This window comes from Phyllostomus discolor, chromosome 7, assembly GCF_004126475.2.
Source record: "Phyllostomus discolor isolate MPI-MPIP mPhyDis1 chromosome 7, mPhyDis1.pri.v3, whole genome shotgun sequence".
In the NCBI taxonomy this organism is placed as follows: domain Eukaryota; kingdom Metazoa; phylum Chordata; class Mammalia; order Chiroptera; family Phyllostomidae; genus Phyllostomus; species Phyllostomus discolor.
The window spans coordinates 39,672,299-39,696,091 of NC_040909.2; the positions used below are offsets into that span (position 1 = coordinate 39,672,299).

The 23,793-nt window shown below is 38.1% G+C and overlaps 1 protein-coding gene across 1 annotated transcript in view; it reads right to left on the bottom strand.

The window, feature by feature from the left end:
- SYN2 (synapsin II) overlaps positions 1-23,793 on the bottom strand; it is a 201,528-nt gene that overhangs the window by 41,404 nt on the left and 136,331 nt on the right. Inside the window, exons 2-4 of the mRNA XM_028518111.2 lie at positions 4,180-4,237; positions 2,668-2,759; positions 209-365 (exon numbers count right to left, since the gene is read on the bottom strand). Of these exons, the coding sequence (XP_028373912.1) occupies positions 209-365; positions 2,668-2,759; positions 4,180-4,237 (307 nt within the window). The remainder of the gene's footprint in view (positions 1-208; positions 366-2,667; positions 2,760-4,179; positions 4,238-23,793) is intronic.

Consider the following 23,793-nt stretch of genomic DNA (forward strand, 5'->3'; position numbering starts at 1 on the left):
AGGTGCCCCAGCCTGTGATGATACCTTCTCTTGATGAAAAGGTTCTCTTGTAAGAGCCTGTCCTTCCCATGTCCCAGCTGATGCTCCTTCCCACAGCCTCTCAGCTAGTGTCCACTGCATCTTGTTTACCAATGGTCCCTCCTGGTGGACTGAGAGATACATGACCTGGTTCCTCCCCTTTTACCTGGGAGGAGGAGACCTCACTTACCACCCACGGCTTGTCACAGAAGTTGTAAATGGATTCAAGTGAGTTGATGCTGGGAAGGCCTGCATACTGCATGCCAATGATCAGGTGGCGGAAGTCCTCGTTCTCCGCCATGCCAAATGCATGCTGCCGGATGAGCACAAAGTCTGGCCGGAAGGACCTGGTGAGAACGTAGAGGCAAGTTTGCCATTAAACAGCACCTTAAGTCATATGTCACCTTATCTCCCATTTCCAAAGCCCAAAATAGAGAAGAGGTCTTAAGGGCCACCTGATCCAAGCCCTTTATTTTATTATTCCTCTTCTTTATGGACTAGAAATGAGGTATTATGGCACATCTCAAAAGAGATTTGAGAAACATATTTCTGAAATTCCTATTCCTCTGGGTTAAACGTGGCCTTTTTCTAAGATGCAAATATCTTCAGGAAGGAAGAAACAGATCCTCATACCTTAAGTGAACAAGATTTTCCCTGTCACTATGGGTCAGTGTGAAAGCCGAAGCTCCTTAAATCTGCTCCTTAAAATAGGCAATGCCCTCATCATGCCCCCAGGAGAGCAAGGGTTCAGGCTGGCTGAGACCAGATGCCAGACTTCCTAATGTTGTTCTTCCAAAGCGGACACTAGGGAGAAGTACAAATATTTTTTGCAGGACTGAGGTTGAGCAACAGCTACAGGAAGCACTAAGAGTACAGAATGTTTCCATGCATGGGAAGGCTCCCTGCATTTCACCTCTAGCCAACAAAACTCTTAGCCACAGCTGATCCACAGTACCAGGGCCCCTGTCTTCATGCCCTTACTCCTAAGGAACCTTATCTTCTTAGAGATTCAATTCTGTGGCAGCATCTATCATCAAGGCTCTAGGATTTAGCAGTTTCACACCATAGCAATGACCTACCTGGTTCTCTGCTCAGGCATCCATCTAACCCCCACCTACAGCTCCAGCCCCACCTAGGCTCAGAGATCAGTCTTTTAAAGTGAGATTGGAAGGAGCCCTCAGTATCTCAGGGGACTTAGAATCAAGTGCTGGAGATGCTCTGACTTTCAAATGCCCCAATTCTGAGAAACTGGCTCCAGCTTTATGCCTAAGATCAAACCTCATATCCCAGTTATAGGAATTGAGCTCTAGACTTGTGGCCAGCTCTTGAGTTCCTGGTATCTGGAAGGGACTGCCTTATTATTGCTAGATCCCTCCCAGCACCCTGTTACCACCTAGTTTGTACATGCATCCACATAACTCACTCTACCTGCAGCTAGAGAAACCCACTGTCTCTCTTGCAGGATGAACATCTCTTTTTCTGCCCTCCTCCTTAGTCTCCAGGACAAATGAACTCAGGATGGACAAGCTCACATTTTCTGTTGTTAGGTTCCAAATACCTAAGTTTTGCCTTTCCTGTCACTGTCCCAGTTCCTATTAGATACTGGAGGCCTCAGTGTCAAGGTACTGCAGGTTGAGATAGGGACGAGAGTAAAATGAAGACTCTTCCTGGAGCAAGACTCTGATATCTGAAAACCTGAAGTCACACCAAGCCCCTAGTAAGAATAATACAGTGGAAATCATTTCCTTCAATCTAGAATTCTCATCACCTCCCTCACAGAACTGTTGTATTACATTTGATCATGTTCATATGTGCCCAGCACACTACCTAGCATGTAAGTGCTCTGTAATTGAAAATTTTCTTCCACCCACAATGTCAGTCACTTCTGATTCTAGGTTTTCCTGTCAGAGTTATGAGTTCCCAGGGTGGGGAATACAGAAAGAACACAGGACGAGGAGTTAAAAGAATTCACATAGAACACAGGGTTCTGCTGCCAACTCACTCTGTGAATTTAAGCAAATCAATGTAAAATAGGAGGATGAATTAGATAAGAGGTTTTCAAACTTTTTTTTTAAAGGCCATACAACTTTTTTTATTTTTTAAATAAGATTTTATTTATTTATTTTTAGGGAGAATGGAAGGGAGGAAGAAAAAGAGGTGAGAAACACTGATTGGCTGCCCTTCACACACCTCCAATTAGGGACCCAGCCTACAACCCAGGCATGCACCTTGAACAAACCAAACTGGCAACCCCTCTGTCTGCAGGACAGCACTGAACCCACTGAGCCACACAAGCTAGATCCGAACATTTTTTAAAGCAACGAAGTCCTGATTCCAGGAAAATATATGCAGAGATAAAAGCAGAGCTGCACTGGTTGAACTGGGGCTAGAGTTCCAGAACCCCTCTGACAGAAATTTAGTTACCTCTAAGTAAGCTCTCAGTCCATGAAGCTTTCTCTACCATTGGAACAAGAGCTCCCTGAGGGAGTAGCTGCTTTTCTCTGCCTTCTTATACATATCATCAAGTTCTGCACACTATACATAGCACTATTATCCCACCTTAACACTTGATTTTGAAACTGCCTCTGCAAGCCAGAGATGCTAACTTGGAGACAGTAACAGTAACCATGAGGACAGAAAGGACCTTACCGTACAACCTTTGTGCCATTCCGGAGTACCTGCATATCCACAGCATAGGTCCCATCTGCATGGGCCACCAGGTTGAGCTCTGAAAATTCTGCCTGGAAAATAACAGTAAGGATTAGGAATGTAATTTCATGTTATATAATTTTACTATGGTAAAAAAAGTAAATACAAATAAAAATAATACTAAGGGAATAAGTGAACAGTCCCAACTTGGCCAACAACATCCCCACTACCAAACTTTTTATTTACAGTTTTCAAAGCCTTTTTACAAACTGATCTCATTTAACTCAGAGCAACTCTATGAGGCAGAAGAAATGGTGATAAGGAGCAGTTAAGTTACTTTTCTACACAAAAACCAAAACAAAACAAAAACTTATTGTTGGCAGTGACAGAAGCAAAACTCAGGTCTTCAGACTCCCAGCCCACCAGCAGCATCCTTTGTGCTGCCTCTCTGAGAACAACATGCCCTTTATTAGTTTCAACATAAAAGTACTAGGTTTTAGATTAGGCAAGTGGGTTTTTGTTCTGCTTTCCCCCCAACTAGCTCCGCGAGACATTAGGCAAGTTACGTATGTTCTCCGGAGGAAATGGTCCTCCCATGTATAAAATGGGAAAAAAAATGTATCAATCCTGCCTAGCTAACAACTTATTTTAAGAGGTGAATGCATCCCTGACTGGTAGCTCAGTTAGTTAGAGCCTTGCCCCAATGTGCCAAGGTTTTGAGTTTGATCCCTGGTCAGGGCACATACAAGAGTCAACCAGTAAATGTGTAAATAAGTGGAACAACAAACTGGTATTTCTCCTACTCTTTTAAACCAATTTTCAAAAAATTTTAAGAAAAGAACTGAATGTAATAATGGTTAGGAAAGTACTCTGTGGATCACGGTATACTATGTAAGGAATGATAACTTCTGTTATTACCTAGAAAATACATGCATTGTTTAAACCATACATTTTCCCCTACCCAAATGGATCTAATTTCTATTTATCATGAAGAAAAGAATAAAGGAAGATAAAAAATGAGCCTTTCAGGAATTTACTGCATTAAAACAAGGAGGTGTTCTTTTCTAAGTTCCCTCTGAAGTATAGCCTCAAGCCCAGAGTAGTCACCACTTGAGGCCGCATACCTGAATGGCAAACATGTGCCGACCCAGGAATAACATGCCGCCAACAACATGGAGCTGTGGCCAGTGTCCTGGGAAGACACTCCTCTAAGGTGTTCCTCAGCCTGAGAACCCTGCACTGAATGAGGGCCCTAAGAGCCACATTACTTGCCTCTCTATGGACACCAGAACCAAGATAGAAAGTCAGTGAAATTGAAAGATACAGCGTTCAGGACTATGTCTCATAAAGAGAAAAACCCTGGGAAAAGGGTGGGGTGGAGGAGATAGCCCAGAACCCGGTGAGACACACTGTACTCCACTCAGCAGAACTAGATGGTTCACTCTGGAATGCCGGGGGGTGACCAATGAGGACTGATGATGGAAATGCAGCTCTGGGCTTCAGGCTGATTACCTGTTCCACTTTGATATCGTAATCTCCAAGGACTTTTTTGCCCCGAAAGCACTTGGCCCTGGAAAAAGAAGGAGAAAAAAAAAAAAAAAACAGCCCACATATCAGTTTTGTATAAGTGTTTGAGGTTAGAAATTAACTATTATAAAGTTGAGCCTAGAGCAGACAGAACCCCAGAATAACAGTCGAGACATGTGTGTTAGGGGTAGAGCCTAACTTTGCAGTTGGACAACCACGACTGGGAAACTCAAGCAAACCACTTCCTCTCCTTTTATGCTCAACTTATTCACCTACAAAATAAACCAAAGCACCTTTTTACCCTCAGGTTTTGTAATTTTATAACATCTCTGGTCCAAAGGCTACCAAAGAAATCTAAAAGTAGGAATTTCCCTAATATTATTCCTGGTAAAGACAAGGTCAATCTTCTATAGTTTCCTTATCTTCCCCAATCTGCCATTTCACTCTGATTTCCTAGTTAGTTTCTACCTTTGGAATTTTACTTTTAAAGAAACCATTATCATTTTGCCTTTTCATACCCATACTTCCAAAAAGAATAGGTGACCAGAAAAAAAAAAGAGGGGGATCGTGAGGAAAGCTACTATAATTGAACACAAAAGTTATCCTATATTTCTGAGAAGTCAAAAAAATGAGTCAATCTGTTATACAGTACTTATTATCTTCCCATTTTTGTCATGGGTCTGGGAGAACTTCACATTAATGGCTTTATAGCCTCACGCAAGTAGACTGTGTTATGCTTACATTTATATCCATTTCTACTTTGTCCTTAACCTATCCTCCCTGCCAAAAGATGTTATTACTTACCCACTTAGGCTGGTTCTCTGTTTGTAAAAAGGGCCTTTCCACACTGTACCTGCTAGCTAGGTTGAGCTTGCTTTCCCAATGTTTGAAATGTCAAAATTAGCATGTTTCACTGATGACTTGCTAAGGTCCCTCTCCAAATTAAAGGGATAAATTAACATATTGGGCATCATGTTCTAAGAATTGTGTATTAGTTATTTTCAGGAACATCTCATTTAATCTTCTTAACAACTTATGAGACAGGGGAAAGGGTATTCATTTTTGAGATGAGGAAACCAAGATTCAGAGGAGGAAAATGGCATATACAAAGTCACAAAATAAATTAGTAACAGAGCACATATTCACACCCAAGTCTGATGCCCTTGGCACTGCATGGTACTATCTCCCTCTGTTGATTCATTCTCTCCATCTTTACTCCCACCATTACAGAAACTGACTTGTTATGTGTGCTGTATTGCATGTTTTTTCCCCCGTTTTCCTTCTTCCACTCAAAAGGGACTTGATGTTGTAAGCACTAGTTCTACTACAAATACTTCCTATCCTGGTTCCTGTGAACTACCCAGAATGCCGCCAGGCTATTTCCTTTCATCTCTGGGTTCTGGAACAGTCCGTACTAGGAAGTTGTCATTTGTCCTATCCAAGTCCCTGGCCACCCTCAAATTGTTCCTCAGAGGCACTCAGCCATCCCAGAGTTGAATCACTGAAGTCCATCCCCCACCTCTGCCCTAATTCCTTACTAAGCGCCATCAGTTTGCTTCTAGGACCTTGTTCAAAACTGATAGCTTAGTAAGCCCCTTGGGCAAGGGGCCTGTCACATATCCTGTCCCTTTGGCTACTGTTCCATCTTATTTATGGGTTTAAATAATAGTCTACGTGTGGCACTATCATTATTCTGCAGGTCTTGGAGTCTGTACATGACTACATTGTAGAGTAAATGACTCATGGGGTTCCTTTCTTGTGTTGGTTAGGTATGCTGCCTTGTTACCAGCAATGCTTTTTGGATGCTTTCTCCCATTTTCCATCTCAAAACAGCTCTCCTTTTGGGCAGTAAGTTTCAGAGACATTAACAGTAACTTCTCATATTGTACAATGCCTTGAGTTTTCAAAGTACATTCCTTGCTTTATGTGTTCCTTACAACTCTGCAGTAGCCAGGTCTGACAGTGTTGTCCATTTAACTGATGGGGAAACTGAAACCCAAGAGCAGTTAAATAATATACCCAAATCACAGAACAGTTCATAAGAGTTAAGTTTAGAAGAGTTTATATCTAGGTGCTGCCAAGTTTTTAAACTCACTCATTTATTTTGTGGGTTTTAAATACTAATATTGAAGTATATTTATAGATTCTGGCTTGGTTTAGCTGCCACTTCCTGCACCTGCCCATTTACCAAGCTGGCTAATGATACTGTTTTCATGCCTTCTCCCCACCCCCACCTCTCCAACTATCTTAATGCCTTTTCCTTAAGGTAATTTGTCCTGTTAGAAATCAGTCTGTATTTCCTGGCTCCAGGTCACTGACCTCTCTTGGCTGAGCCACAATCTTATAAAAAAGGAGCCAAGATGGCAGGCGGATGGGGCACAGAGCCTCCTCTGGAGAATAAGCACATTCTCCCAGCTCCTGGACTTTGGATGTTTTGGTTCCAGGTATTTTCATTAAAAAATTTTGTAGCTTACAAGCAAGTGACAAAAGTACTGCCTGATACTAAGAGCACTGTTAGGAGGCAGTGTGCTAGAATCCACAAGGTTCCTGGAATGAGTTTGGTGGGAATCCTAGCTGTGCCCTTTCCTGTGTGACCTTAGACAAAAGGCTTAAATTAAAAAAAAAAAAAAAAAAAAGAGTATGTCATATAGTTAAACCAATCAAAAAGCACATCAAAGGATAAAATGAAAAATTAGTTTCTCCTTTTTCTCTCATCAAATATACTCCCCACTATCAGTGCAAGCATATCTTTCCATTGTGGAAAAATGTGTGCATGATCTGTATACATATATGCTTCAAATATGCATATGGCATCATGCTACATAAATTCTCCTTTTTTGAACTTTGATTTTTATTGAATTTAAAAATACATCTTAGTGATATGCTTTCAGCACATATTGATGGACCTCTTTCTTAATAGTTATACAAAATTCCATTTAAAGGTCATACAATAATTTAATCAATATTTTGGGTGAGCATTTAGATTTCTAGTTTTGGGTTTTTTTGCTATTACAAACACTGTTACAATGGCTTACATTTAAGAATATATCCATGAAATAAGTAATGTATTTTTTCCAGCTTTACTGAAATACAATTGACAAATAAAATTGTATATAGTTAAAAGTGTACCCCACAATGATTTGATATATACTTTGTGAATGGGATTACCACAATCAGGTTAAGACACCCATCACCTCGCATAATTATTTGTGTGTTAGAAATGCTTAATTTCTACTCAACAAATTTCAACTATACATACAGTACTATTAACTACAATCACTATGTTGTACATTAGAAGGACAAATAATTCATTGCAGACTTTCTAATGAAAGGAGTAGACACAGTTATAGTTTTTACTGATATTTCCACACTGCCACCCACCCAAGAAAAATATTATAGCACCCTCTCTGGTGTTTAGAAAGTTATTTCAATTCCCTTAGTCCCCCACCCCTACCTCCCACATACAGTCCCTTGCATAAACTGGGGACAAAAAAAGGTGGTCATTAGGGATTTTCTGACTGGCAGTCTTGTCCAACCAATTCAAACTCACCCCCTTGTGCTCAGTCCTAAACAGAACCCAAGATGTACATCCTTGAAGCACAGACTAAAAATACCCAAGAGTGCCTGTGTTGTCAATTTCCCCCTATTGTAACATTTTCTTAACAAGCCTAGCAGCTGAGGATGTATGTGAGTTTAATGGCTTGGAGCTTCCTTGATGGACCATCTCCTCTTATTGCTAAAATGAGTAGAGGCTTCTAGATTTAACTCTTCTTACTCAAGGCACTGAACACCCTCATCAATTCCCATCTTCCTATCAAATAGGGCTCGTGAGGAGCATGATTTCAGAGACTTCTCCACTAAGGCCACCTCCCAATTTAGCCTAAACTAGGCAAGCCCAGCTTAAATACCCCTCTTTTATGCATGGGATAATGAAGAAAGGTCTACAAATAACAGCCAGGGTGCTGAGTTCGGGCTTAGTTCCACCACTTCTCAGCTCTGTGATTTAGGGCAAGTCACTGCCTCTCTGAGCCTCAGTTTCCTGATACATAAAAGAGAGCTAATAATAATAGCAAATATTCACTATGTACTAACCACTATTCTAAGTATTTTACCCTCAATTTATAATAGTTGACTCACAAGTTGTAGTGAAGATTTAATGAGGCCAGATGAGAATAACTGACATTAAAGTGTTGGAAACTTGGAATGCTATGCAAATATTAATTACTATTAGGAAAATGCAACAAACATTTACGTATCAGGTATTATTGCTATTTTACTATTACCACAGCTAACATAGCTTCTTCCTCTTCTGAGCTTTCATCCTACTTATTGCCTGCTCATATTTGGCTCATAGCATCATTATCTGATACCATCTTCTAAACTCTGTTGTCTAATCATCTGTGACACCCCTCTCCTACCCCCAGCCTCAGACCACTAGACTGTGATTACATAATGCTTCAGAGCAAGGACCATCCATAAGTAAGTCCTGGATTTTCCAAAACATTTTTGATTTTAAATATTGGTTATGTCCTATTGTCACATTATATGTGCTGAGCTAAGGCCTGTACAAATATAATCATTGTATCTGTAAATTTCCAACTCCTTCACCAAGCTGTGTACTTAGTAAGTTCACAATCAATGCTTGCTTATTGACTGGAGACATTAGGAGTGATGATTTTGGCTGGACAAAGTAGAAAACCAGATAGAGGCCACTGTCAGGACTCAGTGGACTGAGCCTGTCTCTGCAAGCCCAGCAATCTTCTCCTCTGTTCTTGCATGTCCACATCTCAGGGTATCATGCTCTTTCTTCTCTAGCCTTTCATACATGAAAATTTGTTCTTAATCTCCATCTATCCAGCTGGAACTAAAAGACCTAAAAACAGCCTAGAGTGTAAATCCTCCCTAGGTGACTGAAGTTTGCACAAGGATCAAAATCTCAAGCTAGAAGATGAAAGCACCAACAATGCATTTGCAGGCTCCAGAAGGCACTTAGGGAGGAGAGGGCTTTTTTAGGACTGTGGAACCTACAGCATAATAAATATAATACTTAGCACTGGGCTGGACATTTATCTTTAACAAGGTGCTCAGTCTCTGGCTCACACTGTCTTAATTCACGCCTTAGTCTTTTAGCCAAGCATCTTCAGATATCAAGAAGTCAGGAAATAGTAGAGGATACCTATTTGCCATCCTATAACCAAAGAGTAAAATCAAGGCTGCTGGTCTTGAAGAGAATTTGTGAGCGTCTGCTGCCACCCACTGGCAAGATGTGGATGTACTGGAGACATGGCGGCAGTCCCAACGAAATAGCCAGACTCCCTCGGCCCAGGGTCATTCCTCCAGGGGCTTACTTGCTGCTTTAAAAAACCATGCCTGAAAATCAATGGTTTCTTCTAAAAAGTATATGTCCACACACCCCAAGCTTAGATAGTTGGCCTTCTGCAATCTTCAGGAAAAGGGCTGTGGTTTGTCAGTGAATTCAGCAACAATTTACTGAGCACTCAGTGGTAGCTGCTAGAAATGTAAAAATGCATTCATTAGCAGTTGCCAAATAGAGAAAGCACAGCCTAGAAATGGAGACCAATATCCATCCATACGGGTAATTGCTAAGGTCCTTTTTAACTCTTAGGATTTATAACTAGTATTCACATTCTCACCTTTCAACCTTTTCCTTTAAAAATATTTATAACACAACTAAAATAACAACAAAAGTTTCATATAGCCCAGAAAGACGTACAGTGAAAAGTAAGTTTCCTCTACCTTCAAGGTTGCATGTTAGTGAATAGCAGAAGCATAAATAATGATCTTAATACAAAGTATATAAGCTGTAGCAGGGGTAGAAATAAGGGACTGTGAGAACCCCAAGGAGGGAGTTCTCACTGCCTGGAGGAGTCTGGGAAGGCTGAGTTTTAAATAAGGAGTAGAAATATGCCAAATAAGAAGGAGGAAGCAGAATTAAAATGTGTGTGCAAAGGCACAGAGGCAGTTAAGAGCACAGAGCGAGGCAGCAGACCAGCTGACTGCAGGGGAGAGCACTATGGGGTGAGCAGTGACAGCTATGTCACCTGAGAAACAGAAGAGACAGACTGGCAAAGAGCTTCAAACATCAGGCTGAGTAGCTGGGACTTAATGGTTAGCCTCCAAAATTTTTTTAGGAGCACCTTATTATGAAAAAAAGTCTACCCTTGGTAGCTATTAACATTTAGCTAATCTTTTTCATCTATCATCCTCAACTATTGTTGCTGAGACCATTGTTTGAGTGTTTCAAGGCAAATCCCAAATAACATCATTTCTCCTGTAAAATTTTAAGTGTTATCTCTAACTGGTAATGATAATTTTTTTTATTTTGGCAAAACACATGCAACAAAATTTTCCATTTTTAAACGTATAATTCAGTGGCATTAAGTACATTCATGATGTTGTGCAACCATTATCACTATTCTCAAATTTTTTTCATCATCCCAAACAGAAACTCTAGCCATTAAGCATTAACTGCCCATTCTTCTCTCCCTTCAGTCCCTGGTAGCCTCCAATCTATCTACTATCTTTCAATGAATTTGCCAATCCTAGACATCTACCTTTCACAAACATTCTGCCCACAAAAACACCCTTAAAAAAACCTGTTGCTTGTAAAAAAAGTAAAAGACAAAACAAGATCCCTGACAGAGAATACCTACCCCCCTGAGACTTGACGTAATGAACAGCCACAATACAGAAAACAGTATCACACAAAAATATACAATACTATATGGTCGTTAAATGCAAAGAACAAATAGCAATTTATACCATACACTCCCTGAATCAAAAGGAAGAAAGGGTACCTTCCCTATGTTACAGAAAAACAAGTTATTCAAGCCAACTCAGAAACTGCATTTTAATCAATCACTTTTTAATAATTAATTATTTAATAATGAATAATTTTAACATCTTTATTGAGTCTATACAAGCATACTTCATTTTATTGCACTTTGCAGATAGTTGTATTTTTATCGACATCAAAGAAAGACCTTCCATCAGCAAAATGAAGGCTTAGGTGATGGTTGGCATTATTTATCAATCAAGTATTTTAAAATTAAGGTATATATGTTGTCTTTGTAGACATATTGTTATTGCACACTTAATAGTATAGAGTAAACATAACATTCATATGCACAGGAAAACTTAAAAATTTGTGTGACTTGCTTTATTGTGATACTCATTTTATTATGGTGTCCTGGAACCAAACCCACAATATTTCTGAGATATGCCTGTATTCAAGTTTTCCCAACTGTCTCTAAAAACACTATCAAAGATTTTTAGGCAGAGAGATGGCATGATCAGATGTGCCTAAGATCTGAGAGACCATTTTGTCTGTAATATGGAAGAGATTGGTGTAAAGCGAACTACAGTTCAAGATCATTTAGAAGCCAGTGCAGAAACTAGACTTTAGGACTTACTGTTTTACAGTTAAATGGCAAATCAATAGATACTGGACAGCACTCACCTAGCAATTCAACTGATCATTTGATCAGTTAGGCCTAGAATTTAGAATCTATCTGGGAAATGACAGTATTACTTAAAAATAGGGTTTAATGAAGTGATAGAAAGTGGTACAGGATTCTCACTATAGATGTTCTGGAACAGTGACATGAATGAGACCTAAAATAGGACCTTACATTGGTAAAGGGGTTATTCTCTTAAATTTGGACTTGTTATATAATTTATAAACCATAAAACTTTCTTTCGGTACCTGGAGAAGAAATGTCTGTTATGGATAGTTGGTTTAGAAATAAGAAAGAAAGAATAGAAATTGAGCACTTTTCTGAATAAATGCAACATTCTGTAGCCGTTCCTTCATTTTATTAACTCAGTGATTAAGTTATTAAATCAAATGCTATGAAACTAAGGCACTTCTTAGAAAACAAGCTGGTTAACATTCACATGAAGGATCTGGAAGAGAATGCACAGGGAAATTGCCAAGTTTGCAGATGGCATTCAGCTCTTCCAGGGATTAAAATGCCAAGCTGATTAGGGATAAACTGAAAGATGATGTGGACGTGGGCAGAAAAGTGGCAGAGGAGTTTTAATGTGACTAAGTGTAAGAAAACATATTCAGGGGAAATGATCTTATCAGAGGATAACGAGTGTTCAACTACAATCCAGTAAAGGAACCTAAAATGGCAGAAAGTTGTTTTCTTAAGACATCAGTCCTGTAGGATATCAGACAAAACACGAAAAGATCAAGAAAGTGGGAGGTAAAAAAAAATGTTATCTTCAGAAAGTTTATTGGAAACCCAGTATAAGAGGTTTCTTACACTCAGACCGAGTACAAGCCTTAGTAATTTCATATTGTGTTTGTGATATAGCGTATCAGGTCCACTTATCTACACAAAAATGACATGATAAAAGGAGAAATGGCCCAAAGAAAAAGAAACAGAACAAAAATAAAAAGGCTTTGATTTTAGGAAAGGCTGAAATAATGAGTCTTTTCCAGTCTGTAAAGGTATAGATACAAAAGGGACAAAAGGGTGTGAAGGAGGGAAAGAGAATCTGAGTGACTATATGCTTCATTCTTCCCAGATAACCAAATTAATCTTACTACATTTCACACCATACATGAATGTCATCTCAGTGTTAGTAGTTTTATAGGAAAATTAGGCTCAGATAAATTAAGCGACTTGTTTAACGGTAGCAGTTACTAGGTAGCAGAACTAGCTAGTAAAATTAAAATTCAGTGCTCTTGATGATTAAGTTTAGGGGTATATACTTCTTTAGATGGAATTGTGCTCTATTCATTTTTGTATTCCCAATACCTGGCCTACTGTTTGGCACATAGATGTTCAGGAAATGTTTGTGGGATTATTGAACTAAAAACAGCTAGACATTTGGAGTTTAAGGCTAGATGGGGCAACCATGCACAATCTGATAGGGTCCAGGGCTTACAGATCTCTGGTGATACCAACTTAGTCCTCTGGAGTTTATAACATTCCCTCAAGTGTTCCACAGGAAAGCTTCAACAGCTTTAGGTGGCAGATGAGACCTCTTAAGAAAAACAGCAATCTTAAAGCTCTGAAAATGACTAATTTCTGAGTAAACACCCCAGCTGTGACTTCAGTTAGAAACAGCAGATCACTTTTTCTGAGCAGATTTTCTGAAGGTCTCTATTTTGGGGAATAATTAAATGATGTACTAGCACAAGATTATCAAATACAGGGAAAAAAAAGAATCCTGTATCTCAGAAGAACACGTGATGGGAAGATTGGATGCATTTGTCTGTAATTATAGTGGAGCTACAGAACAGAATGCTTTGGAGTCATGGAACAGATTCTCTTTCCATGACTGGCTTATAAAATTAAATCAGTCTGATTTGATATTGGAGCAAAGTGGGTTAGTTACAAAGTTTACTTTGGAGAAACATTGAGCAAATATAATTTTCAAAAGATATAGATATATTTTATGCCAGATAAACTGGGCTCCTTGTATTGAAAAATATCCAAGTTTAATTCCAGTGTAGGGTACAAATCACAGCCATAATCACCACTATGCTCAAAGCTGTACACTTCTGTCCAGCAGTCTAGTACAAAGAAATGTCCTCTATAATTTGGGCCTGCCATTTATTTTAAACTTATCTTCCACTATTTCCCTTACAAGACTGCTGCAGAGTCTTTATGTGAATTAGAAAAAGGCACCCCTTCCTTTAGGTGGACAGCTCTGGCCCAGGGTAGTTGGCTTGGCAAGCAGAATGTGGAGGTGTGTTTCATCTCCCACTTGCCTCCTTAGTCCATGCCCTCGTGCTGTGAACAACCTGAAAAAGCTTATGTAAAAACCCATTCCCACTACCATTCAGACACTGAATGGTAATATTACATCAATCTCCCAGTCAGACACTGTTTTCCAATTACCTCTTGTCAAACTAATGCCTCTGTCTATTGGTCCACTTAGAAACCATCCCTTTCTCATAGCAGCCAAGATATGGAAACAATGTACACAATGGAATACTATGCAGCAGAAAGAAAGAAGGAGCTCTTACCCTTTGCAACAGCTTGGATGAGTCTGGAGAGCATTACGCTAAGTGAAATAAGTCAGATGGTGAAAGACAAATACCATATGATCTCACCTATAAGTGGAACCTAATCAACAAAATAAACAAGCAAGCAAAATGTAACTGGAAACATTGAAATGAACAAACTGACAGTGACCAGAAGGGAGGTGGGAGGAGATAATGGGGGGAAAGAGGAAGGGTTTTCAAGGAACATGTATAAAGCACACATGGACAAAGCTGAAGGTGGGGTAGGATTGAGGGTGGGAGGTAGGATGGCTGATGTGGGGGAAAGTGGGGGGGATGGGAGCAACTGTACTTGAACAAGAATAAAAAAATAAACAATAAAATTTAAAAAAAGATATGGAAACAATCTAAATGTCTGTTGATGGACAAATAAAGAAAATGTGACATATACATACAATAAAATATTCAGCCTTAAAAAAAGAGAAGGGAAACCCTCCATCTGTAACAACATGGATGAATCTGGAGCCCATTATGCTAAGTGAAATAAGCCAGACACAGGGAGATAAATATTGCAAGATCCCACTTATATGTAAATCTAAAATAGAGTACAATAGCGGTTGCCTAGGACTGAGGGAGGGATAAATGATGAGTGTTGGTCAAAGAATCCAAAGTTTCAGTTATGCAAAATGAATAAGTTTTGGAGATCAAACATACAGCATGGTGACAACAGATAATAATACTGTATTGTATACTTGAAATTTGCCAAGAGGTCTCAGCATATATACACACACACACACAAGGGTAATCTCATAGGCTTTTTATGCATCTATCGGGATTATGTTCTCACATGTGTGGGGAGAGAGAAGATCTCTGGTCTCTCTCCCTCTTCTTAAAAAGGACACCAATTCCACCGTGGGGTCTCCACCCTTATAACCTCATCTAAACCTAATTACCTCCCAGAGGGTCCCACCTCTAAAAACGCCACATTTGGAATTAGAACTTCAGCATATGAATTGGGGGGTGGGAGACACAAACATTCAGCCCATAAAAACACCCTTAATAGAAACCTATTGCTTGTAAAAAAATAAAAGACAAAACAAGATCCCTGACAGAGAACACCTACCCACCTGAGACTTGAGGTGACAAGGAGCCACAATACAGAAAACAGTATCACACAAGAATACACAATATTGTATGTCATTAAATGCAAAGAACAAATAGCAATTTATACCATATACACCCTGAATCAAAAGGAAGAAGGAGGACCTTCCCTACTTTGTTACCGAGAAACAAGTTATTCGAACCAACTCAGAAACTGCATTTTAATCAACTGCTGAGTGGTACAGCACAGTGGAAACTGTGGATTTTAAAGCCAACCTAACCTGAATTTACATCTCAGGTCCTCAACTTACTACTTGAACTTGGGCTCTTTACTTCTCTGTATTTTCATCTGTAAGGTAATGATAATACCTATTTCTAAAGTTTATTAGATTTAAATGACCATGTCTTTAATGTATTCTTCAAACATGCTAAACTTTCCATCTCTTTTGGGCTTTTGCACTTGCTACCGACACATCTTTCCCCCTAGATCTTTGCACTATTCAGGTCTCAGCTCACACATTACTTCTTCAATGACATTTTTTTTTCTGACTTCCAGAGCTAAGGTAGTTCCCTCCCCTCCCAGTCATTTTCTCTGTTATCTTCAAAGATATTACCTTTATTTTAAAGTTTCTTTGGCTATTTGTTTATTATCCATCTCCGCAACCAAAACGTAAGTTCTATGATGGCAGTGACCTTGCTGTGATGTTAACTGTTGTATCAATCCTATGCCTGGTTCCATTATAAGGCCTGGTACATGTTAAGTGCCCAATAATATTTGTTAAACAAATAGATGAGTATGAAAAGTATCTAGTACAGCACCCATCCACATATTTTAGGTCCTTTTCTTCCTCCTTTTTATGTAAAAATCACTGTTAAACAATGTATCTGTGACAGTCCTTTGAAATGTAGCCCATTTCAACAAAATGGATTCATTGTTTGAATGCTGATCGGGCACTTATAAATGGGACAGAAATATGGTCATTTATTCCAATGTGCCATTAGATTATCCTCTGTCTTAATGATTTACTTTAGATACAAATCATCATACTAGTTACTGAGGTGTTTATAGATTTTATTCTCATATGAAATATTAATAACATATTCCCTTAGCCATCTGAGAGGGGCATTTTTGCTTACAGGCCTTCTATTTATGAGGAAACAGAGGCCCAGAGACAGGAAATACTTAACTGCTTCAAGGTCAAACTCCTAGAGGCAGACCACATTCCTTTTGCATTCTACCATGCTATGAAAGACAACTTTCCCCCAAATGAAAGAATATTGGAATTCATCAGAAATCCCTAAATGATATTATAGGATGTGGAATCTAAGGGCATGATTTCTATTCAGAATCCTTCTGAGATCAAGTATGATAAAGAATACAGGGTGGGAGCCCTGCCCAGGTAACTCATTTGGTTAGAACATCATCTCAATATGGCAAGTTGTGGGTTCTATCTCTGCTCAGGGCACATACAAGAATCAACCAATGAAACCATAGATAAGGGGAACAACAAATCGATGTTTCTCCAAAACCAATAAATAAAAATTCATTTTATAAAAGAATACAAGGCAGGGTAAAAGTAAGTTTACAGTTGTGAGTACACAAAACAATTTATTCTTATATTATTATTTATTAATTATAAACAACTGTAAACCTACCTTTGTCCCACCCTGTATAAACAGTTAAGCATTATGGAAGCATAAGAAACTTTTATTTATTTTTGTCACCTTACTGATTCATTGATTCTCTCTGGGATACTGCATCTCTCTGTGAATCAGGGCATGGTTCACATAGCAAAGTGCAGAAAGATTAAAAAAAGAGTTCTTACCTCATTTTGTTCTCATTAGCAAACAAGATTTGACCCTCTTTTCCTGGTCCAAGTGCAAACTGCCATAGCTGGTATTATCAGCCTACTCACCACCAAGGTTCTTCAGAATCATCCTTGTACCTCAAGGCAACAGCACTTTGGATTTCCAAATCCAAACCCAGGTGGCACATTCCATTCTACAATTTTCCAACTGGCACTAATTCAGGGGGAGATGTTATTCATCAGAATAGGCACTAAGAACTAAATTTTGGCAGGCTGGAAGAAGGAAGAACTGGCACTTTCCACAGCCTCCTTGTTACACCCAAGTTTAGCAACATGGAACCAACCACACATGTTCTGAATGGAAAAATGGACATTAGATACTATCCTCTCATTTTTATAGGTGAAGAAACTGAGGCTTAAAGAGGAAAAGTTATCCAACGTCTTGTGGTGGGAACCTGTGGGAAATGCTGATCTCTTCTCAAGCCAACGCTCTTTCTGTTACACCAAGTTTAGTCCAGAAGAGATCCGGACGGAAGGTCATGCCTTAGTATAGAAGCACAACATACATGGTGCTGTTTTGACTCTCTCTGCTCAATGAATTTGTCCATCCTTTCAGTTACCTCTAATAATCCACTGAAATGCTCTTCACATTCTACGAGCCCAAAAGAGTAGTTTTAAAAACCAACCCAAACTGATTTGCCTGAAAACCCAGTACACTTCTATCCTTAGTGTTTGGATATATTTTTTTGAAAAGGAGTCTATCATTCAGTGCTGTTATAATAAAATATATAAAAATTTAAAAATATTCTCATCATTTATTCTTTTAAGAAGATTCATTAGATTAGGTACCTACTTTTGTCCAGCAGTATGCAAAGCACTGGTTGGTGGGGTTGGGGCAGAAACGTAAAGACTACAGACTTTGTCCTAGCTCTGGCACAAAGAATAAAAATAAAAGTGTTATCAGAAATATAGTAGATTATTAATTCCAGAGTCCAAACACAAGAATTATATTAACTATAATCAAATTAATAAGTAATATTTGTTAAGTACTTAGTAAGCAATGGTTGCTGTGCTGATATTACACATCTTATTTCATTTAATCCTCACATCAATCAAATAAGGGAGGTAATACTAGCTCCTAATCTTACAGATAAGATAGATAGTATAGATAAAATAATCTTATAGCAAAGGCTCAGAGAGATTAATTTGTTCAAGGTCATATAACTACTGAGTGGTGAATTCAGGATTCCAGACCATACAAACTGACTCCATAACAGATCTTATTAACCACTTCACAATACTTCTAAAATATGGAATTATTCAAAAAAATTTTTTAAAAGATGATTCATTTTTTTAATGTCACAAGGCACTAATAATTTTTAAAATATTCATTTTTATGCATGCTTTATCTTAGATTAAATAAAATTTTGTAATAAAAAACAACTGAGAAAAAAAATTGAGAGTAACAATTTGTTACTATTTTAAAATGGCTTCCTAGGGAGTATGACTTCCTTGAAGTAAGAAACATCCAAATCTGTAGAGAATTTTCATAAGAGTTTATTTGACTCATACTGACAACACTGCCTGGGAGCAAGATCTCAAGTGCTCTAGAGAATGACAGTTTTGCAGTTTCATTTATGCATTTGGAAAATGAAAGAAGGAGCATAACGTAGATTATTATGCAAAGGTGGGAGGAAATCAAGGTACAGGATAGTTATCAAGATTATGTGCTCCCGTAAGTGGTTATGCCTTCCTTGAGAGGTCTGAAAAAGAGTATTATTTCTGGCATTTCAAAGGTATGTTATCCTAGATGCACAAAAATAATAAACAGGGCTTGCTTAAAAATCTTTTACTGGGGGATAAATGGTGATGGGAAAAATACAATTAAAAAATAAGATGATCATAAATAAATAAACATTCAATAAATACCTTTTACTAAAGCAGCTCTATAGGCCTTGGGCATGACTACCCACCATGACCTGCCTGTTTAGGAATTTATGATCAGATCACCCCATAAGGTTTCTTTTGGTCACCAAACTTATGCATAAGCCCTTTTTCATCCACAACTTTTGTAATAAAAATCTGGTTTTAAAAATGGATGCTTATACAAAACAGTACAGAAAACCAACATCTGTAGATACGATTTGGTAACTTAATAATTGGCCATTATAAATATTAATCCTCTCCTTATTTCTCACAACTGCTTTTATAGAAAAATCTTTTCTTCACCAGGCTTCTAAATAACTCTCAAACTCTTGAAGTTAAAGTTTTAAGTTTCTTTTTAATTAAGACATATGTACTTTAAATTCCTTTATTTCTTTTATCACACCTCACAGGATAAAACACTTCTTTAAAAATTCCTTGTGTTCAATGGGGATTTGTTGTTTGATGCCTATAGAGATTCACTTTGGCAAGATTGAGTTCTGGAGACTGGCTGCACAATACTGTGACTATCTTAGCACTACTAAATTGTTCACTTAAAAATGGTTAAGATGGTTAAATGGTTAAAATGTTTAAATTTTTATGTTATGTCTATTTTACCACAATTAAAAATAAAAAAATTCATTGTACTCTTTTAGAGTTAGTATACTTAAAATTTCAAAGATATTGACTTAGAACAGACCAGGTCTCAAACATTCTACATATATGATTTTTCTGTTTGTGCTATCATATAGAGAAAGGGATGATAAATTCTAATTATTGGGTGAATGGGAGAAATTTTGAGTAGCTTTGGAATTCATATGGATTATATTTTCCTCATATGTAAATAAGGAGGTGTGACTACATGGTTTCTGAAGGCATTTCCAGGCTCTGGCAGTATCTGAAATAAACAGTAAGACTTCAATATGTGGATGTGGTATGGGAAGGGTATTTCAAGTACAGAGTGACTTAGACAAAAGTACTGCAGCAAAAAAGTGTAATTTGCAAAGCCATGCTAAGTGGTGGTGCAGTTATGGTATAATATAGGATATGTATATGGCAGAGAGGAAGTGACAGGGCAGTGGGGATAAGGCTAAAAAGGTATGATGGAGCTAGTTCTTGCTTCCTGGTTTGCAGTAACCAGGAGAGGGCCTCTAAAGACTTATGTAGCTGGTAATTTGGAATTTGGGGAATAAAAAAACAGAAATCTTGACAGTACTCTTAAAAAGAGATTTCTATATAAATGCTTTTTCTCAGGTTCTAGATTCTGTACTTTGATGATTTTCATAAAGCTAAAATCCTGAGGCCAACAGTAGCTTTTCCCTTTCTGTCAATAATTCTGATACATGACTATGTTTCTTGAATGGCTCAAAGACTTAGTAGTCTTGTCTATCATTCATATGAAGGAAACTTTTTTAAATTGATTTTAGAGCGAGAGAGAGAAACATCAATATGTTGTTCTACTTATTTATGTACTCATCTGTTGCTTCTTGTACGTGCCCTGACTAGGGGATCAAACCTGCAACCTTGGTGTATCAGGATGAGGCTCTAACCAACCAGGTACCTGGCCACGGCCATGTGTAGGAAAGTTAAAACTAGGTCATCAAATCCCACCTCCCAATCCAATGCAAGCAAGAATCTATTCTACAATATTCATAACAAGGCGTCATCAGAAAAATTACTGTTTTTCAGGGGGCGGTGTGTGTGTTTGTGTGTGTTTCTGGTCTCAGACAGCTGGTTTTTAAACTGTGCTGACATTTGCTGTCTTGAAGTTTACTGTTTGGATGTTGTTTTCTTAATTTAACTTTTTTCAATTATAGTTTACATCCAATATTATTTTGTATTACTTTCAGGTGTACAGTATATTGGTTAGACCATCATATACTTCATAGTGTTCCCCTGACATTTCCAGTACCCACCTGGCACCATGCATAGTTATTAGAATTTTATTGACTCCGTTTCCTATGCTGTACTTTACATCCCCATAATTATTTTGTAACTACCAATCTGCACTTCTCAATCCCTTCACCTTCCCCCACCTAGTTTCCCAATCCTCACCCCCTCCTGGCAACCATCAGTCTGTTCTCTGTATCTATGAGTCTGTTTCTGTTTTGTTTGTTCACTTATATTGTTCTTTAGATTCCATATGTAAATGAAATCAGCTTGCATGTCTTTCTCTAACTGATTTATTTCACTTAGCACAATACCCTCTAGGTTCATCCATGCTGTCGCAAATGGTAAGATTCCATCTATTTTATGGCCAGGTAATATTCCATTGTATATATGTACCACAACTTTTTTATCCACTCATCTATTAATGGGCACTTGAGTTGCTTCCATATCTTGGGTAGTCTAAATGGCGCTGTAATGAACAGAAAGGTGCATATGTTCTTTGAATTAGTGTTCTGTTTACCTTCACTCTTGAATGAAGATTTAACTAGGTGAAAAATTGTAGATTAAGTGGATTTGTTTCCCCCTCCTGGCTTTTAAGGACATTTTTCCTTTGTTTATTTTGGCACTGTTTTTAGTTTAATTGTGATTTCTTGTAGGGTATCTCTTTTATTACCGGATGCTCATAAGAACTACATTTTGTCCTTGCTGTTATTCAGTTTCACTATGATGTGTCTACAAGTGGTTTTATGTTAATTTATCCTTTAGAACTACGTATGTTTCTTAATTGAGGTCTTTCATCAGTTTTTGAAAATTTTCAACCATTATCCTGAATATTACCTCTTCCCCATTCTCTCTATTCCCTCCTTCTAGAATGATTATTAAGCATATATTGGATCTTCACATTCTATCCTCATGTCTATTTACCTTGCTCTCATATTTTCCCTCTCTTTGTGAAGCATCATGGGTAATTTCTGCCTTATACTCCATTCACCAATTTTCTCTTCAGCAGTGTCTAATCTCCCAGTTAATGGCGGTGACCATTACCTGGTCTATTTTGGTTTTAATTCCAATGCTCTGTGTTTTCATTTCTAGAAATTCTATTTGTCATATCTGCCTCATATTATTCATACCTAGTTCTATCCTCTGATCTTTAATTTTCTTTGTCCTTAATCATTAGATTTTTTATCATCTTAAGAGGATTTTGTGTTTTCTTTGGCTAGGCACCCTGGGCATACTTTTTATCATAATTAATCACAGGTAGTACACATCCAAACTTCAAACCCAACTGAGGATACATCTATAGTTTTGGATTCTCAAAAAGAGGCTCCCCCTCTCCCCGACCCCTACCTACAAGACAGCCTGAGATACACAACTCTCTTGTGTCCATGTATTATGAGATTTTTTTTCTATCCATCATTTTACAGAATGTCCCAGTTTCACATATAGGTCTTAGCTTTAATGCCTGTCTTGTGAAGACTCAAGTGTTCATCTCCTTTCCCTGTGTGGGTATTAAAATTCAAGCCCCAAAGTTACCAAACAAATACCCCAAGAAGCTTGATACAACATCATCTCATAGACTTACAGTCTGTCTTCATTTTCAGCCTCTGGAGAGTTCCTTACTTTGTTGCAAGCTCAGGTATCTTAAAGAATGTTTTTATTTTTTATTCAGTGCCACTGGGAATTTAGATGATGAAGGATTTACAAGTTAGAGTTCAAATTACTGCTGGAAACAGAAGTGAGATTGTTGTCTTTTTCTGAGCTTTAGATAAGAAGCTCAGAAGCATATTGTAATTTAGCAAACATTCATTGGTTATTTACTGTGATGATTAAATTTTATGTGTAAACTTGGCTAGTCTATGGTGCCCTGTCTTTGGTCAAACACTTAGTCTACATGTTGCTGTGAAGGTATTTTGTAGATGTGACTAATACCAACAATTAGTTGACTTTAAGTAAAGGAGGTTACTCTTGACAATCTGTGTAAGCCTTAAAACTGACATTTCCCAAAGAGGATGGAATTATGCCTTAGGACTAACAGGAATCCTACTTGAGTAGATCTCTAACTTGCTGGCCTATCCTACAGATTTCAGACTCAAGTCTGCAATATCAGCTCTTTCCCAAGTCCCTAGCCTGTGGCCTGCCCTGCAGATTTCAGACTTGACAGCTTCTGCAATCATGTAAGCCAATTCCTTAAAATATATCTCCTATAGGTTCTGTTTCTCTGGAGAACCCTAACTGATAATGCTCACTATGAATGAGAACCTGTGAGGGACAAAAAATGAGTAGGGTTCAATCCCTTTTCTTATCCTCACAGAATTAATATATAGTCTAGTGGTAGACAAATAGTTATAAAAAATGTAGACTCAAGGCACTATAATAATATAAAAAATTATCTGTTTATCTATCCCACAAATATTTATTAAGCATCTACTATTAGAGAGACGCCAGATGCTAGAAATAGAAAATAAAAGGCATGGAACACTGTCTAGTGTGTCAGTCAGGTACAAATAGTAATATATAGGATGTAAGTGCAAAGATAGAGATAAATATACTCTATTATGGGGGTAACCTGACTCAGTGTGGATAGATCAGGGCCATTTTGATAGAAGTGATATCTAAGCCCATCCTAAATTTAAATAGGAAATAGCCGGGCAAAAGTGAAATAAAAATTAGGACAGGGAATTCTGGGCAAATGGACAGCATAAGGCATGGAAGTGAGAAACATGGCATGTACATAAAATAGGCAGGGAATGATGGGAGATGAGGCTAAACACTTAGAATTCTACAACAGAGGGAGATTATGTAAGGCTGAAAATTGAGAAAGCCTTCTTGAAAAGGTAGCATTTAAAAGCTTGACCCGGAAAGATGGGTAATATTTTGATTGGTGAAGATGAGGAG